General features: G+C 32.3%; 2 protein-coding genes across 3 annotated transcripts; one reads left to right on the top strand and one right to left on the bottom strand.

Moving 5' to 3' along the window:
* Positions 1-117: 117 nt before the first annotated feature.
* On the bottom strand, positions 118-6,166 carry LOC131938546 (WW domain-binding protein 4). The gene is made up of 9 exons (XM_059296619.1): positions 5,995-6,166; positions 4,216-4,288; positions 3,206-3,268; positions 3,021-3,092; positions 2,693-2,786; positions 2,347-2,538; positions 1,104-1,228; positions 851-954; positions 118-364 (listed from the first exon to the last, which is right to left on the bottom strand). Coding segments are annotated over exons 1-9 (945 nt in total). The 5' UTR covers positions 5,997-6,166; the 3' UTR covers positions 118-144.
* Positions 6,167-6,242: 76 nt separating this feature from the next.
* Positions 6,243-18,846, top strand: LOC131938537 (MBT domain-containing protein 1). 2 transcript variants are annotated; one of them, XM_059296604.1, is made up of 22 exons: positions 6,243-6,386; positions 7,853-7,868; positions 8,043-8,146; positions 8,704-8,875; positions 8,982-9,139; positions 9,255-9,324; positions 9,440-9,519; positions 9,604-9,727; positions 9,830-9,964; positions 10,691-10,779; positions 10,884-11,027; positions 11,972-12,068; positions 12,244-12,323; positions 12,418-12,519; positions 13,791-13,938; positions 14,075-14,154; positions 14,638-14,702; positions 15,443-15,612; positions 15,834-15,917; positions 16,153-16,368; positions 17,064-17,506; positions 18,013-18,846. In XM_059296604.1, exons 1-22 carry the CDS (start codon positions 6,384-6,386, stop codon positions 18,169-18,171), a joined length of 2,739 nt encoding a protein of 912 aa, XP_059152587.1. In that variant the 5' UTR covers positions 6,243-6,383; the 3' UTR covers positions 18,172-18,846. The 2 variants fall into 2 exon arrangements, with proteins under 2 accessions (XP_059152587.1, XP_059152588.1); XM_059296605.1 differs by having other exon boundaries at positions 9,255-9,321.
* The last annotated feature ends 518 nt before the right edge of the window (positions 18,847-19,364 follow it).

Raw genomic sequence — 19,364 nt, forward strand, 5'->3', positions numbered from 1 at the left:
ATTGTGTTTTCGTTACATATAACTATAGCTAACCTAATACAATCTGAAAAAAAACACATTTGTGTTTTGGTTACATATTTATTACAAGTATATTTTATTCATATTTATATATACATAGTCTGTATAAGCATCATTTCCTAACACTCAGTCATTATTGTCTTTTTGTCTGGTATTTCTTGCTCCTGCTGCTATCTTCCGTTTTTTAAAAACAACACTCTCACCAGATGAACTACCCAGGGAGGTAACTGTCTTTTCTTTGAATTTAGGTGCTCTCTCTTTTGGAGGTCCATTTGAATGTTCCAGTGGTAAAGGAATTTCTTCTAATGATGGAGCAGCACTTGTTTCATCATAAACAATGGGTTGTCTAAAAATAGATTTTAAAATGTGTTGGTTTCATTGCATTGAAAGAGACTGTTTAAGAATAATGAGGCAAAAATAAAGCTTGATATAAGCCTGTTTTTAAAGCTATTATCTATAATGGGATGGCAAAAAAATAATTGAAGCTACCCTTAACTGATGCTCAAGTCAGTAATATATCACCCAGCTCTGACCCAGATAAGCATATTGACTATCCACCTGATTGACCATTAGGTCAGAAAGAATTTATTTTTAGCCTATTGAATAGGGTATTTTATGTCTGAAGTTGTCCATTACAAGTAATTTGAATCAACCTGTTTTTTTCATGGGCATAAATTATTTTTTATTGGAAATTGTGGTCATTCCTGAAATTATTTTAACTTCCTTTTCTAGAAAACTTATTTTGATTAACTTACAAATTTTTAATTTTTTAATAATTAGTGTAACACTGTTTTATATATTAGTGTGATAATACCAAAATGATGCAACTTACTTCACTTCTTTGACAACACTCCATGAGCCATAAGCTGACCTGTTGTGTTTGGGGTCTAATATGGTTCTTTTGGGAGGTTCCTTTGTTTTCTTTGTCACGGGTTCCTAATTTTTATAATTTTATCAGGTTGACAAAATAAAATCTCCAACAATAAAATTTACATCTATAACAACTAACATGCACTGTAGTGATACTTTGATATTAAATAATTTCATCTACTTATACATATGGTTAAAAAATCCTCTCAACTCACATTGCCTTTAGAAACTGGATCAGTTGAATTATCATTTGGTGTTTTGGAATTAGAACTTTGTTTACTTTTCAACTCTTCTTGTTCTGCTATGGATAGAAAATCATCTGGTGCATCCCACCTGGATTCTGAATAAAGGTTTAAAAATTGTAAACCTTTCACAACAATGTAAATGTTACTATTAAAAAAAGTTATGGTCAAAGTAGGCCTACCTGTTGAAATTTAATTTTTTAAAAACTGGTATTTCAATAAATAAACATAAATTGAAATAAACAACTTTTAAATTTTATTTTAAATTTTATTTAAATTTCAAATCTTAGACCAGTAGTTAAAAATCACATTTTTCATGATCTTCTTGCCTATGTATATTTAATTGTTTAAAGCAGCTCTAACATCCCCTACATTACTTGAACTAATCTATTGTACTCAAAAATTGTGTAGAAATACTTATTTTAGTGTTTATAGACGACTTGTTTTGATAACATTTTATTTTTTACACAAACAGCCATCGACACATTTTGGCCAACTCCAAAATTTCTAATGAAGATATCTCAAAAATTGTTAAACAGAATGAATGCAATGAAACTTGCACAGTCTTTACAATACATGTTTTTCTGAAACATGAAAGAAGCTTTTAATGATACCTATGTTTTATTTTTATGGTTGTTTAAAGTTTATGTCTCTCCACCAAAGGCTCTTTTTTTTCTAAGTGACGTTGAAAAAAACTCATATTTTAAAGAGTTTGTGTTTTATCTAAAAATCCTTCTATTAGGTTGTTCTGTAACCATTTCTAAATGCGGCTGTTACTTTATATATAATTATGTGTTATAGATACTGAGATTTATTGCATACAAAACTGTTTATAAAAATGCATATAAACTCAACTTTTTGGGGTTCAACATTTGTTCTCAACATGTTTGAGATATGTTATATTAAAAAGATATTAATATCTTTGTTTTAGATATGTAGACAATGTTCAATAGCTGATCTTTAATAAAATAAAAATTAAGTACTGGTCCCTCCTTAAAGGCATTAATCAAGGAATCTAAATTATGCATCAAATGCTGAAATCAGGATGATTAAGTAAAAATTTTCTGAAAAAGGAGTAAGTAATTTCCAGAATATATTTGGATTGTAATAAACAATTAATAACATAAGTAAGCATAAATTAATGGGCTCAGCATAAATATTGGCTATAAAACGAAATATTCCTGGTTGAAATAACTGAATATTAAATTAGAGTTACCTCCTGTGAGTGTACTCCAGTAATATTGGTGACCATCTGGGGTAGCAGTCTCAAACCATTCTTTACCACTGGGCTCTTTACTTTTTTTACCAGCAGCTTCTGATTCTTTACTTTTTTTTTTACTTTTTTTATTTGTGGCTTCTGATTCTTTACTCTGTTTATCACTGGGAGTTCCAAGTGAACTCTGCTTTTCTAAACATCAATAGCAAATGGTAAAAATGTTTAAATATGTACTACAACTTATTATCATTCAAAATGACATCATAATATAAAGAATTCTCTATTACTTAAATCAACACTTTTAAGTACGCGGTTATGAAATATGTTTAGTTCTGTCACAACTTACGTGCATTGTCTGGTTTTGGTTCTAAAGAGACACCATACTTGGCAGCAAGTTCTGGGTTCTCTTTTAGATCTCTCTTGAATGCCTCAAGTGCAGCCTATAGAAAATAATTTGTTACCTTTTTTTTTAAAAGCTAAAATTAAGGTCTTGTGAGTTTTATAATACATATGGCTTTACTTTGTTATATATGAACTTAGCACAACAGTATTTCATTATTTATTAAAATATTCATTAGCGAATCTCATAGTTCCTAAGAAAAACAATACAAAAGTGCCTCACGTAGTATAGTAACACTTATTCCATTAAAATTGCTAACAATCTATAACTTTACCTTTTCCATTTTTTCCATATCTTTCGACATCTGTTCATCTTCAATTGATTTCTGAAGACTTTTCTTTCTAACCTATGGAGTTGTAGATATGGGATTTAGCTCTGCAGCATGAAATATCTTAATTTTCGAGAAAAACCAAATTCTTTTACACCACAAAATCTCAGAAATAAATGATGAACAATTACCTCTTTAAGACGAAGTTCAACATTTTCTTGATGTCTTTTGCCCCTCTCATGAAACTCAACACTCTATAAAGTTGTGAATAATTAGACTTAAAAGATTTAGATTAGTATTTTAAATTAAATGCAGACATTTATATAAATGTAATTTAAAATATTTAATATTTTTAATTATTTTTTTAAAAAGTCATTTGTAGTTGTAGACTGTAATAGTGTAATTATAAATTACTTTAAAAGATATGCATAGTATTTCCAAGATAAAATTATTTCCTTAAAAAAACTATAGCTTACTCTTAGACAGTAACATACAAGTATTTAAAAAAGTATTACAAAAAGAAAAAAGTATTACAAAAAGAAAAATGTATCAGTGGCCTCTAAATGTTATGACACATACAACTGTTATTTAGGTCAACATCTGTACAAAACAGTGTTGTTATGTCTGTCAAAGCACTTGGGCTTCCTTTCACTTTTTTTTGTTTTGAAATAATTGGTTCAATAACAACAGCTTGTGCATTGAATGCTCTATGTTGTATATCTAGCTATATACTACACATCTTTAATATAGCATGCAGGATCATTTAAGAGTTAATTAAGTTTTATTATTTTAATATTCTACAGAATGAAAAAAAATTATTTAGTAACTAGCATTAACTCCAATATAGTCAAACAAGCAGTCAATGATTATTGGTTATTTATTATAATAATGTTGCTGGTGTTAAATTGCAACAACCCAAGAAAATATCAGTCAAGCTTGGAGATATGTATGCAAGTTGTGTGCATTTTAAGAAGACTGGTGTTATTAGTTCAACCCATTGTTTTCAGATGGCATGAACTTTTTATTGGGATTTTTTTTTAATTTAAAGAACATTTTGCTAATTCTAGAATCTAGATTTAGTTTGAGATAGAAGTCAATGATACATTTTACATTTCAAATTTCTTGTTTTATTGCAAAACATTACAATGATTTCAATGTAAATTTTGAATGTTAAATGTTTCCAGTGAAACTGTTTGCTTACTGGTTTGTTGTCTGTGATCCAACATTTACAGAAATCACAAAACTTTCTAGGAACAGACTTCCAGTACTCAGACCTGTAAAAGTTAAAGAATTAGTTTTAATTAATTTACTGAACAATGGTGTTAATTAATTTAAAGTTTAAAATAATTTTTAAATAGTTCTTCTTCTTCTTTGTTCTTAATTTTTAGTGTTGGAAGGGATCGAGTCTCATATGTGCCAGAGGGTTTGAACTCGAGACTTTTTCGAATTTATCAACCATGAGCTGTGGCCGACTCGACCACGCTTCCATCACAATTAAGGATACGTGTCAACTGGTTATGCGCCATTGAGGCCATTGACTCCGATTTCAGCCTGCTTTTCTTTTTGGATTTGTTTTCATAGCCTTTGTCCAACCAAGAACAAACTACAAGGCAGCAGTTGTTTGCTTTTGTAGTTGTCTTTCCTAGAAGAGTGGATGTCTCCAGCTAACGAGCCTCATCTGCCCAAAGGTTCGAACTCAAGACTTTTCGGTTTAGCAACCATCAGCTTTACTGACTCAACCACACCGACCCCTTTAAATAGTTATCTTAATAGAATTAACAAGCTGAAGATCTCAATCTGGAGCAGAATACAGCTTTTTTTAAAAAAAGGAGTGAAAACAATCATGTGCATCTATGCCAACTGTTTTAAAAAAATTTTAAATGTGAAGCATTATTCAGAACAACTGTCTAATTTCTAGTAATCTAGTGAATGTGTCTCCCTCATAAATTTTTTATCAGAAAGAATTTTCACACTGGCTCTCTATTCAAAAAGGTTGCTATAGACACATGTATGGTAGCAAACTTAATTGAGTTTAAGTCATCTTATGGGGAAAAAAGAGGTTAAAATCACTTTCATGGTGCCACAGCAATGTACAAAATATTTTTTGTGTATTTACAGAAAAGACTAATATATGCAGATTTTGAACAACAGTGACCAACTCCCCTTGTCACACATCATCACAACATTCCAACCCTCCTCTAACAGTGTGACTATAGAGACTCTTTGGCCTTTTAGGAGCCCTTCTCACTCTGGATGGGACACACACTGTGAAAGGCTAACTCTAATGTGACATGCCAGGAGCTTGAATGGAACCCCAAGCCTGGGGCCCAGGCAAGCGAAAGAGAGGGCACACAAGAAGACAGCAGGGATATCTTGGGAGGCTGCAAAATTAACAGCTGGGGACCAGACTAAAACTAAGGTTATGGTTGAAACCCTATGCTCCACAAGAGGTAAAGAGGATTCAGTTGCGTCTAGGTTGGGTGTCACCCAGTGCGGCACCTCATGGTGTCCCGTCATCCCCCTGCCTGATAATTAAATTGAATTTTATATATATATATATAGTTACAATTGGTATCAGCCCTTCCCATTTTGTCTAATACTGGCAATTTGTGCGCTCATTATTAAGCCACCTATTAATTCATTTGGAAATGGCATCATTTTCATCGTAAATTAATAGATTTAGGCCTACCTCTGCAAATTTTGTAGTTGGTGTCACCCCCTACCCCCACCCGGGTGATAGTTTGCACAGTATGCACAGTTAATGCTAATCCGCCTAATATAGTAAGACGAGTTTTTAAACCATTGTGGACCCCCCCCCCCCCCCCCCCCACATTCCTTTGTGTTTTTGTTTTCTGATTTTCGAGGTCATTTTAAAAAATAATCGGACTGTTTATTCGAAAAAATGTTTTAATAATCAGATATCTAGATCTAAATTTAAACCACATGGGCTGAGGTACCCATTTAAGTTACAAATGCTTACATTTTTTCTCTCTGCTTTGTAGATCTAGCTTCAAAATAGATCTCGACTCTACACTCCTCCTAGTCTTACTAACTCTTACTTATAATACAAGCAGTAAAGAAACCCCCGTTAGGCTAGAGTAAACGTTCTTGAGTTATTATCATCAGGTTTATTAATTTCGCAAATTCATTGGATGAAACGGGGAAAGCCTTTTTCATAATGCAAACACTATCCAATCCATTTCCGTATCTCTAGGATGCGAAAGTCACGACGCATGCGCAGTAGCTAAAGCTTGTGTTGTCTCGCTGCAGAAGTTATTTACCTGCTTCTCCCATTGTTTTGTTATTGTTTTAAACATTTCAACAATCAGATTTCTACATTCATAATATTTAAACTATGCTGTGATTAATATGGTGAGAATATGGTACTGTTTGAAAAATTACACGTTACTTTAACTGAAAAATCAGTACAAGCTAGATTAGATTTAATCTAATCTGAAGAGTTGATTTCTTGATCTGGTCTGCGTTGCTGAATTTTTTTTTTAACTTGGAGAAAGTTGCCTCGATAAAATTTTAATTAAAAAACGTTTTTTTCTCACTAGATCTATTTGTAGACTTATTTTTTTTAGTCCTGTTGGGTTTTCTAGATTCAAGACCCAGATCTAACGGCCCTAACCTGATAGTAAACTGTTACTGTTAGGTGACAGGTAAATGTTTTTAGTAACAGTCTGCGTTTGGTGATTGAATACTCAGTTTTCCTGTTTATTTTATCATATGCATTGGTATTTTCAAATTTTGGTATACACTACTGGTCTAGATCTGCTCACTCATTTCTACTGAGTTATAAGTTATATGAAGAGGACAGAGAAGGACTTACAAAGTGAAAATAAAGAAGAAATATAGGCTAGGCCTACTTGTTAGACTCAAACTTTATCGGATTCGTTTTTGTAGCAGTTGATGATATCCTTTTTTTTAATTTTATCTCATAAATGAACCAAGTTACACAGCATAGCTGCTTAATTTGTTTCATTATTAAAATCTTTATCCTCCTCTGAATGATCTAGATCTAGTATATATAGTTAACCAATCACTTTACTATGAAAAATATTATAATGGTTGCTTTTAGCGGGGGTTAGCCGCAAGAAGATGTGCATAGTGCTACAATATCAATTACCTGGTTTTTCTTGTCATCTAATTTCTAAATGATTGTTGTTTAGGCCTATGTGTTATCGTGCTGGGACAGGGTTTTCTCAAATCTCGACATTTTATACTTCCCTGAGTCGGAAAAACATACTACATAGTTACGCTATTTTCTCTGTATTCTTGTCTGTGTGTCTGTGAATGCGATAACTTGAGTACCATTACAATTACGTTGATGAGATTTTATATATAAGTAATATATCAAATTTGTAGGTCTGTGTCAACTTTTCAGCTATTTCCGGTAACCAGAACTGGAATTTTTTCTACTTATGCTTTTTCAAAAGCCCATAACTTAAGTACTGTTTGAGATAGATAGACAATTTTCATATATAAGTAAAAGATCAAATTATCTGCCTTCTATCAAATTTTGAGTAATTTTTTTTCTCAATAAACACATGAATTTATAGAGTACTAATATTCCGCACTATTGTACACACATTGTTTGCTGTTCACTTTGTGTGCAATTCTTTTTTCTATGAGATTCTATTCTATTTTTGAAAGTTTAAGTAATTAAAAATTGATTAAAAATCATGCCTATATCCCGAATTGCCATCCCCACTAGTGATATATAAGTGTATTTGAGAAAGTTTACAGGAGATAACTCCAGCTTTATTTACCTACATATTGTTATTTTTAAGAATTATACATTTCTCTACTTTATTATTTTTTCAATTTTTCAGGAAACTGGAGATGCAGGTAAGTGTTTTAGCAGCTAGATTCTTTATTTTCATTTTTTCTTCTTCTTATACTGTAATTTAATAATGGATAAAAATTATTAAAAGCCAAATATTTTTCTAAATAAAACTGAGTCTTAAAATCCAAGCAGCCTATGTATTATTTTGTAACTTGGCTTTCATTTTTTTTTTCTAGACTGGAGTAACCTGAGTCTAGGAGACCGGGATGACTCAGTACTTGGGAGCTTCCAAAAGCAGGATGAATCTTCAATGGGGTCCATTGATAATAGATCTGATCAGGTTGGTTATTTTATTCAGACTAGAAGAACATTCTCATGTTTTTAGTTGTAGATGAAATTTGAAGTTTTAAAGTCAGTAATTTCATCATGAATAAATAGTAAATATGTGGGTGGATCTCTAACAAGTGGTAAACTGTGAATTAGATGATGCATGAATTGAAATCTCAACAAATGCATTTTTATGAAGCAGTATAAAAGCTACTACAATTGACATAACATGCTACTTAGGAGCCAGTTTATAGAATATTCTCCAGGTGGATTAAGTTGTCACCTTAAAATTACAAGTTTCTGTTTGATACACTTTAAATAGACCAATCTGTAGTTCTAGAGTGCTGAAGTAAACATGTTATCTATTTAAAAGTGATGGCCAAGTGCTAAACTGTTTTCAGCAAAATATTTAGCTCTCTTTCATGTATAGGTAACTCTGGAAATTTACAAATTACATTTAAAATGAACTTTTTCTGCCTCAACAGCTATCAAATAGTAATTTTTAAAATAGCAATTGCCTTTTGAACACTTGAATGAAGTCATTAGCTTGTTTGTTTTATTCTTCTATAGGGAGATGATGATTTTGCTAGCTCGTTAGGAATGTATGATGGTTACGACAGCTACAACGAAAGTGGAATAAGTTCAGATAATGATGACTTGGATGATTCTTTACTGGATGATGAAATCTTTGACAATGAAGGAGTTTCAAAATACAGGTTTCTCAACAACAAAGAAGGAATGGGTGAGACAATAGCTCATTTATAATGGGAGGATAATGTTTTTATTTTTAAATGATTTAGAAGTTATGAAAAAATAGTGTTTCTAAACACAAGATAATATATTTACAGCTACATGTGAGAGATGTGGTTCAGTGGGTGTCAAACATGCCTTCTATTCAAAGTCTAAGCGCTTTTGTAGTCTTTCATGCTCACGGAGCTTTGCTACTCATCAACGTGAGGGGAAACCTTCAACACCAAAGCTTAATTTGCCCTCTGCTGTAAAAAAGGTAAAGTTTATTTGTCATTAACACATTTTCTGCTGTTACTTTCAGTGATATAAATGCCTTCTTATAATGTTTTATAATTAACTATCTTTTTTGTTTGTTTTTTTTGTTGTTTTAGGGCAAGCCAGGATCTAAGAAAATCAACCCAAAGACACAGCCAAACCTGCTCAAAGCATCTTTACGAGGTGGTAAGCAATTATATTTTGAAGTTCCCTCGCACTATTTAGATATAGTTGGAAAACTTTTAGCAAGAAAAAAAACATGACCAGAAAAATTTTAAACAATTTGTTTATCTGTTTTCAGAAACAGGTCGGGTGTTTGATTGGGGTCCTTACTTGATCAGTAGCCAAGCCAATGCAGCTTCTGTCTCTTGTTTCAAGCATGTATGTATTGAACTTGCAATTACTTTTTAAAATTCTAACAATACATAACAGAATATTTTTTTGAAAATGTTAAAATTATTTCAGGTACCTATGCATGATTGTTGGGAGCAAATGGTAGATGGTGTTCTTGTGGAAGTGCCTAACACAGACCTAGAAGTGGGTAAAGACATCAGGGTATATTGGATTGCAACTGTCTTAAAAATTTGTGGTAAGTATTTGTCTATCATTTGTTGCTTCAAAACATTTTTTTAAATATTTAAAAGTAAAGCATAACCATCCTAATGCCATTTTTCACCATGTGTTAAAATAGGCTATAAAGTTCTACTGCGATATGAAGGATTTGGCAGTGATGGATCAAAAGATTTCTGGAGCAACTTGTTGTCAGAGGATGTACATAATGTTGGCTGGTGTGCCACTTATGGGAAAATGTTGGCGCCTCCTAGAAGTAAGTAGTTCTTGTCAGCCATCAGGTTTTATTGGAGACCAAACTCCTTAACATTTATGTAATTTTTTTTTACATTCCAACTAAGTTTAATGCCACACATCAATTTGGTCTTGTATATATATATATATATTTGTTTAGTAATCAACCCTTTACAGTCCAGAGCATCAAAACTATTTTCTTTCCCTACGGCCAGGTGAAAAGACAACGCAGTTTTCAACAACTGTCTTTTTTTTTAATTATTTAAAAATAACCAAATATATTTGAAAAAATAAAAAGTTTATTTTGTTAAATAGTTAGGTTAAATAGCTTACTAGTTTACTAATAATCTTTAGATCATACTAATCCCAGAAAACAAAACGCTACTTCGAATATTTGGTAAAAAAAAAATATTTTAAATGCTAATAAAAATAATATTTTTACTACTTTCTTTTTCAAATCACCGTATTAGTTACATTATAAATTAAGCCTGATTCAATAGCATAGGCATTTTAATTGATTTTAATATGTAAATAAAACTTTTTTATTTGCTGCGGTATCTTTAAAATCTTGCTATTAACTAGATTTCTGTAACTACTTGTACATAAACTTACTATACATAGTTCAGGGTGGCAGCTGGTCCATTGAACTATACCACACTAAAAAATTCCCAGGCAACCCCGAGCGCGTAGGACTGTAAATGGTTGAGAATTATTTTTTTAACTCTAAAACAACAATTGTTAATTTCAGCAATTAAAGAAAAGTATTCAGATTGGAAAGAGTTTTTAATTAAGAGGTTAACTGGAACTCGCACCATTCCTCCACATTTTTACACTAAGGTATTTGTTGTTATAAAATAATGGTTATTAGTTACATATATCTTATGTGGAAATATTTTTAATAGTAGAATTTCTGTGACAAAACAAAACAATGTCTTGTTTAGTCCCAGGAGTGGCTGCAAGAGCACAAGCTTAAAGTTGGGATGCAGCTGGAAGTCGTCAACAAAATGTGTGTTTCTGCAATGAGAGTTGCTGCCATCAAAGATATCATTGGCTGCAGGCTGCGCTTGAATTATCTAGATAGCAAGGTATGCTAAACTTTGTGTTGTTGTTTTTACTTTCTCGTATATACGAAGTATAGAGAAAGTATTGTAATCGTGCACAAAAATCATTTGAAATTTTAATAATTTTCACCGTATTACACCTCAGTCCTTCATCACATCCGAAGTATAGAGGACTTATTTTAATCGGGCAAAAATTATCAATCCAGATTTATCAAAATTAAGAGGTTTTATGCGTAATCCAGTCTGAAAAACTGGACTTTGCAATTCTGTCCGTATGTCTGTGTGTGTGTCTGTGTGTGTGTCTGTCCGTGTGTAAACACGATAACTTGAGTACCGTTACAGCTAGGTTGAAGAAATTTCATATATAAGTATTTTATCAAAATCGTAGATCCGTATCAACTTTTGAGCGATTTCCGATAACCGGAAGTGGTACTTTTCCTACTTTGAATTTTTTAAAAGCCTATAACTTGAGTACTATTTCAGATAGATAAATGAAATTTCACATGTAAGTAAAAGATCTAATTCTCTACCTTCTGTTAAATTTTGAGTAATTTCCGTTGACTGGAAGTAGTAATTTACGCTACTTCCGATTTCTCAAAAAACTAATGTAAATTTTTAAAGTACTAATAATATTGCGCACTATTATGCGCTTTTTTATTCGCGTTCACTTGGTGTGCAATTAATTTGTCTACGAGATTTTATTCTATTTTTAAAAGTTTAAGTATTTAAAATGGATTAAAAATCATAACTATATCCCCAGTTACCATCCCCTGTTGTTTTATATAAGAATATTCGAGAAAGTTTAGGGGAGATCACTACCGGTTTATTTAATTTGATACTTTAGTTCAAAGGTAGCTGGGCTGGGTATTCAAATTATCAAGATCTGTGATGTATTTTTGTAACTTCTGACAATAATTTTTATTGTAAGCAGATGATTTATTTTTAAAACAATATATTGTGGTATTTAGGAAGAAAATGATGAGTTTTGGTGCCATATGACCTCACCCCTTATTCATCCTGTTGGTTGGTCACATATGGTTGGACATAAGCTTCATGCTTCACCTGGTCAGTATATTGGAAGGGTAGAAATTTTGAAACATTTTTTACATGTTAATGTAATTAAAAGTTCAGCAGTTTTTTAACAGTTTTCTGTTTCTTACATTATTTTTTAAATTAGAACAAATTAAATTAAATGAACAAACACCTCATGATTTATGGATAAAATAATTTTGTTTTTCAGAGTACCTAAGCTCTTGTATGAGTAAAGTAACTATGCAGAAATATGGTTGTAACGATGCCACGCCTGATATGTTTCCCAGGGTGAGCACCTTCGTTCAAAGAAAATTTTAAACTTTAGGTTTATTCTTTGTAGAGTTAGAAATCATAAATTTAACATTTTAAAATCTAATTTTAGTGCAAAGATCCAGCACATGGTCTTGCCTTTCAAGTGGGAATGAAACTGGAGGCCATTGACCCACTAAATTTATCTGCTATCTGTGTAGCAACAGTCATGAAGGTATGATAATTTTATCTAAATAATACAGTTTATTTTAATGTATACATTTTTCTTATGTGATTTCCTCCTCATTTATATATTTTAACACGTTTTTCTTAACTCAGCTTCGCGTTTGTTTGTTTGTTTGTTGTTAAAATTGACATCGAAAATTAGCCCACTTCTGATTGCTCTAGAGACCTGAAATTTGGCATGCATGCTACTTTCGCCTAACAATTTCAGATGCAATCATAAAAACTAGCAATTAGTGACCGTAATTAGCTTAATTTAATTACGCCCCAAGGACCATAAAATTGAGGACATGATTTCTAAAGATACCGACAAGACTTGAGGCCTATTGACACAGTTACTTCGGCCCCAATCGATGTGAGCGCGCTGGCCGTGATCGTATAGTGGTTAGTACTTCGCGTTGTGGCCGCGACAACCCAGGTTCGAATCCTGGTCGCTCAAGATTTTTTTAGTCCGTGTATTTATAAACACTTTTTTAAAAACCACGTTTTTCATGTGTAGCAACGGACTAAAAAGGAGAAAATAAAATACTTAAAAAAAACTTTTTAAAAAACCACGTTTTTTATGTGTAGCAACGGACTAAAAAGGAGAACGGACACGGTAACACATTGTTAACGGTGACACGGTTGGTACGCTGGGCATGCTAAAATACACATAAACACGTTTTTCCTTAACTCAGCTTCGCGTTTATTTGTTTGTTTATGGGAGATTTGATCACATGATTCGTGAGTAGATCTCCACGCCAGCAACGTAAATTACACCCTTTCTCTGTTTAAAGCGTATCGGTCGCTCAAGATTTTTTTAGTCCGTGTATTTAAAAATACTTAGTCAAGTCATACTTAATCAAGTGATTAGATAAAGTAGAAAATAAACTATATAAAAAACTTTTTAAAAACCACGTTTTTCATGTGTAGCAACGGACTAAAAAGGAGAAAATAAAATACTTAAAAAAAAACTTTTTAAAAAACCACGTTTTTCTTGTGGACTAAAAAGTAGAAAATAACTATTTACATACATTTGATGACAAAAAACGTGGGTCGGGCAGATGGGTCGGGAAATTTGATGGTGAACGTACCCACGTTTTTTGTCATCAAATGTATGTAAATAGTTATTTTCTACTTTTTAGTCCACAAGAAAAACGTGGTTTTTTAAAAAGTTTTTTTTTAAGTATTTTATTATTTATTAACCCTTAACAGTTGTTTAATATTAAATTATAACATTTTAAGGTAATAAATTGATATTTGTGTTGTTAACTGATTTTGTAGGTTCTTCGCAATAACTATTTAATGATTGGTATTGATGGATCAATGGCTGAGAATGGTAGTGATTGGTTCTGTTACCACGCAACATCGCCATGTATTTTTCCTGTTGGATTCTGTGAAATCAATAATCTGGAACTGACACCTCCACGAGGTAATTAATTTTTAAAAAACAGTTTTAGGTTGATTTTCTAAAAAAAAAAGATCTAAAATGTCTTTTTTACAATATTTGACTTTGATTTGGTATAAAAATTCCTTAATAATCCTGTGTTCCTTTTTTCATCACATAGGTACAAAAGGTCCTTTTAAGTGGTTTGACTATCTCAAACAAACCAGGTCTATGGCAGCACCAGTAAAATTATTTGATAAGGTATTTGATTGTATTTCTTTTACCTGTCAGAGTTCTTCTAACTAAGACTGTACATTGATAAATTCTGAATAATAAAGATATTCATAGTTATTTATATACTTCGTAACTTTTTTTTATCCTATTGTCTTATGTGCCTGAGTTTTCTTTTATATGGTAATTTCTTATTCAGATGTGGCTATGTATAGTACACACACCTCCACATAGTAATGAAAGTAGTTCCAGTTGATTTTAAGTGTTAGCTGTTTAAATTACTATCTTATTGAAATAATAAAGGTGTTCCTTTTTTTTACATTATCATGGTTTGATATTTTTATTTATTATTTGGAAATAATTAAGCTATCTAGATTCAAACATAATAAACAAAGGCTACTTCCTTGTGTATTGTTTTTTGTTTTCATTGTTTAGTATTGGAATATTTTAAATTATTTTGTATAGAAAAACTATCATAGTTGACAAAAAGTGCCATTTGCTTTATTACAATAGGAAATTCCAAAACATGGCTTTAGACCAGGTATGAAGGTAGAAGCTGTTGACCTTATGGAACCCAGGTAATTACATCTTGTATCTGTTAAACAGCTTTTTAGCGCAATTTCCATTCTGGAGAATTGCGTTTATTAACTCGTCATTTCTGGGAATGGATGGATGAATGAATGTATGGATGAATGTGTGTCCGGGCTTTAAGTCGTATCTCCTCCTCAACGAAGCAATATCGATGACTAGTTCCAAAAGCAATTATGTTAAGCAAGTTACGAGAATGAGCATAGGCCATAAAAATTCCGGGTTTCTTTCGTGTATTTCCCGGAAAAGCCAAAAAACCTCGAAAAAATTCAGTTTATGGCCCATATCTAGGCAACCAGACCACTTAGCGACTTGAAACATATACCAATCGATTCCTGCCATAATTTAGAACAATATTGCCGAAGAAAGTTTTCAAAAATATCCTTTCGTTCGGTCACAAATTTTAAAATTACATAAACACCTACAAACCGATCGTTCTTCTAGCTTGAACGCACCCCAGCATTATACGTCAGAGCTATTTTTAGATAACATAAGGAAATTGCGCATAAATGTCACTAGACTTTTTTAATTAACTTGTTTAAAAAGTGGCACACATAATGCTTAGTACTGATTAAAATGTTCACAGTGTTTATGTCAATTATTTTGCAACCCTAACCCTGACATTAATTCTAATTGTGACTCTGACATTTTGATACCATCAGAAAAAATTATATGCTGCATTTTTTATAGAAACTTTAAAAGATTAATCGAATTTTTTTGTTTGTTTTAGACTTATTTGTGTGGCAACTGTGACAAAAGTAGTTGGGAGATTGCTGAGAATTCATTTTGATGGCTGGGAGAACAACTACGATCAATGGATAGACTGCCAGAGCCCTGATATATACCCTGTTGGATGGTGTGAAGTTATGAAACATAGTCTTGAAGGGCCAAGGAGTAGATGTAAGCTGATGATCTAAACTTGTACTTTTAAATTGAATCTTCAATTTTTATAAATACTAAAACTAAAAAAAAAAATCTATGGAAAAAAGACTTTTAAATCAGCTTGATAAAACACTAATTGATAATGTCTACTTCATGTTCAGGTTGCGTTTTAAGCCTAGCAAGGTGGTTGTTGTATCTGAGACAGCATTTCAAATTTTTTAATAACATTTTACTTACAGTGGAAGGGACACAAGCTAACTCAACCCCAGTAAATGTAAGAAAGCGCAAAGGAAAAACTCAAATCTACAGGGGTCCTAGGAAGAGTAAGTAACTTCATTCCCAAAACAATCAGACAATTTTTTAAGTTATAAATAATGGAAAGCAAATAAACATGCTATTGCTTATAACTAATTATATAGATATGATCGTCTTTATGTATATTTTGCTATCTTAGCCCAGGTTTTTAACACTTTTAAATTTATACATTATTTAGAGAAAAATGTATGATACTTGTAGGGTTCAGTTCTCTAAACTGATTTTGTCCTTTAATTTTCCTAGAGAGAAGCTCAGGCTCAGATAAGAAAGCCAAAGACCCGTCCAGATTTTCACCTTCATCGTATGCAGCTATTGGTGGAATGGGGAGCCGCTACCAATCATTATCAACTCAATCTTCCAAAAACAATGACTCAATATTTCCTCCACATAAAATGCTCTCCCCTGAAGCAGTTGCTGCAACTCTTCCACCCTTGCTTGAACCAGATGTTGATACAAAAGGTCAGTCAATTACACACATCTCACCTACATTTATTTTTATAAAGGGAAAGTTAGATTATATAAGGGTAGTTAAAAAAGCTTGAAGTTACAATGGACAATTTTATGAAAGTAGCTACTACAGTAACTTACTGGAAAATGTTTTAGTAATGCGTTCACTGTCAGTATACTTATTGAGTCATAGCAATTTAACTTTAAAGATGGAAATTTGTAATTACTTATCTCACAAAGTATGACAATATGAATACTACCTAAAATGAAACTGCATGGGCAAAAGAATATAACGTAATAACAACAAATGTAACTGGATTATTTTTAAGACACCTTGCCTCAATTACCTGACAGCTTTCACAAATATAGAAGTAAAGAAACTAAAGCAAATGATATCAGACTTTTTAAAACAATTTTTATCTTTCCCTCTCCAACATCACAAAAATCTAGAAACGCCCCCATTAATTTAATGCCAGCAGCCTACAAAACCCAGTCCCACTTCAGATTTTTTTAATTGCAGTTTTTTATCTTTCTAAATATTTATTATGCTTGGTTAACATTGAGTATTACTTTTTTATATCACACCACAGAAGTTTTCTTTTCTCCCTACCCCACCCATGAGTGTCCTTTATGGACAACCCCTTTAACATATCATCTCCTGCTTATTAAGGCTATACATAATTCATTCTATTCTTTTTTGCTTTCAGTTAAAATAGAAGATGTTGTAAGTCCCACTGTTGGTGCTGATGCTAATCCCCCAATTTTAAGTCCACATGGAAAAATCCCACAAGGATTTTCTCAAGAACTGGCAGAACGTCTCAAGTCAAGCACACCCCTCAAGTCTCTCGGCAACGCTAATGGCAACAGTATACTCTCTGAGAAAGCCGCCAAAGCTGCAACATTTTTAAACAGTAATATAAACTCTGCTCCAGAGAAAGAATCCATGGAATCAAAATCCAATCGCATTGCATCCTCGTCGTCATTAATGCTGACTGATTCAGAAGTTGCTGAGGAAAGTGGGAGTGTTATTGTTTTGACTTTATCATCAAGGTTGCGAGCTTTACACCTCAGCAAGTGGAGCTTATCAGATGTTGTCGACGTCCTCAAAGTAAATGGCTGTGCTGCCTATGCACAAATCTTCATTAAAAAGGTGGGGTTTTTTTGTAAGGTTTGGGCTTTTAAACATGTTTTAATGTAGAATATATGGTACTATGCCGGTGGCGAGTCAACTTTTGAAAATATTTGGGATTGTGTGTGAAGAAGTTTCTGTGTTGTTTCTGAAGACGTACCCAATGGATAAGTTCACCTGTTTCCATAACCTTAACCTATGAATGAATAGTTCTATAGCCAGTTCTATGTCCAGCTGCCTTTCTGTTACTTTATGTACCAATCAGAGGAGGGTGGACTCAAAAAATGTTTTGCAGACATTAGTTTGAAACAGACTATGGTTTAGCAGTAGTGCATTGCGTGGACATGCTGCCCCAATAATAAATATATATATAATATAGTATTACCAACTAAAAACAAATCAAACAAATCTCTAGTTTGAATCATCATTCTAGATCTAGATTTGAGCTCTCCCTGATGGATGTGGATTGCATATTTTTTTAGTGGCATTTTACATCTTTGTTGACATTTTTATAATTTATTTCCCAGAACATTGATGGAGCAAGTCTCATGTCCATGTCCACTGACCAACTAACAAAACTGGTAGCTATTGTGGATGGACCAATCCTTCGTCTCTGTGATTTAGTGCAGCAAGTCAAGTCATGTTCTGCAAGCTTACGTGAGGGTGGAGAGAGCAAGCATTTATAACAGTTTCAGTTGGGTTTATATGATGTACAGTAATCAAGATTTATTAATGTTTATTACAAGTTAATCAAATAAGTTATTAAGTTTAATTTAGGCAGTTTTTCTCTGAGTGAATGTGTTAACAGCTGCTTTATTTAGATAACTAAAGAATTTAGTGGCAAGATCATGTTGATGATCCAGGGATGGTTTTCATAAATAACCAGCTTCCAAAATACTTCCATTGATAACAGTTATCCTCATTTAATAAATTATCACTATCTATTTTTGTAAGTCTAGACTTAAAATCTCAAGACAATAGATTTTTTAGTGGTAATTTAAAACAACTTTTTAATCAGTTATTAATAGTTTGTCGTTTTATATTCTAAAAGGAATAATACTTTGGCACTTATTTTTGTACTTCATTATTTATTTTTTTATATATTACCAAACAGGTTTTTCATTTACATTAGTTTTCCTCCCGCTGTGCCTATTGACATTCTTGTGAACATGATTCTATTTGACAAGTTGTAACATAGCCCATGTACAATGTTTTTGAATGAGGAATCCTGGTGTGTTTTGAATCATCCTGGTTGCTTCTTTCTAAAACATTTAATTGAGACAAAAACAATGTACTAATATATTGAAAGTTGTATTTTTTTTTTACAAATTGTGATAAAGCATTAAAAGTTCTTGACAGTGGCCTTCAGTTCTGTTTTATTTCATATTTGTTTAACAATTTTAGTGTTAATTACTTATCAATGCAGTGTCTGGCCATTTTAATTTCATCACCAAATCTAATAGAAAGGTTTAGCATATGCACAACTGCTACTTATAACATTCTATAAATATTACAGCCGAAGACTAGAAATTGAGGTCCTATTGATTGAAAATTGATAGAATAATTTCAGCCTTAAACTTTAATCACTTAAATGGAATTAGGTCAATTCTCTACTTCTTCATTCTTAATTTGTGTTGGAAGGGATCCCCTCCAACACAATTATTAAGGATACTTGTCAACTGGTTATGCGCCAGTGACTCAGATTTCAGCTTTCTTTTTGGATTTGCTTCCATAGCCTTTGTCCAACAAAGAACAAGGTAGCAGTTGTTTGATTTTGGAGTTCTCTCCTAGAAGTGTCCCCAGCTAACAATCATGTAACAAGCCTCATCTACCAGAGGGTTTTAATTACAGACTTTTTGGTTTAGCAACCATGAGCTTT

This window comes from Physella acuta, unplaced genomic scaffold, assembly GCF_028476545.2.
Source record: "Physella acuta isolate Inbredline_101_S28 unplaced genomic scaffold, ASM2847654v3 ptg000247l, whole genome shotgun sequence".
NCBI classification, from domain to species: Eukaryota; Metazoa; Mollusca; class Gastropoda; family Physidae; genus Physella; species Physella acuta.

Bases quoted from the DNA above. Each gene is read 5' to 3' on its own strand.
- LOC131938546 (XM_059296619.1), bottom strand. The intron at 2,539-2,692 runs GTAAGTTGTGAC...ATTGATGTTTAG, and splicing joins ACCAAAACCAGACAATGCAC to AAAAGCAGAGTTCACTTGGA. The intron at 365-850 runs GTAAGTTGCATC...ATCTATTTTTAG, and splicing joins AGTGTTGTCAAAGAAGTGAA to ACAACCCATTGTTTATGATG.
- LOC131938537 (XM_059296604.1), top strand. The intron at 12,069-12,243 runs GTCAGTATATTG...TTTGTTTTTCAG, and splicing joins TAAGCTTCATGCTTCACCTG to AGTACCTAAGCTCTTGTATG. The intron at 17,507-18,012 runs GTGGGGTTTTTT...TTTATTTCCCAG, and splicing joins CACAAATCTTCATTAAAAAG to AACATTGATGGAGCAAGTCT.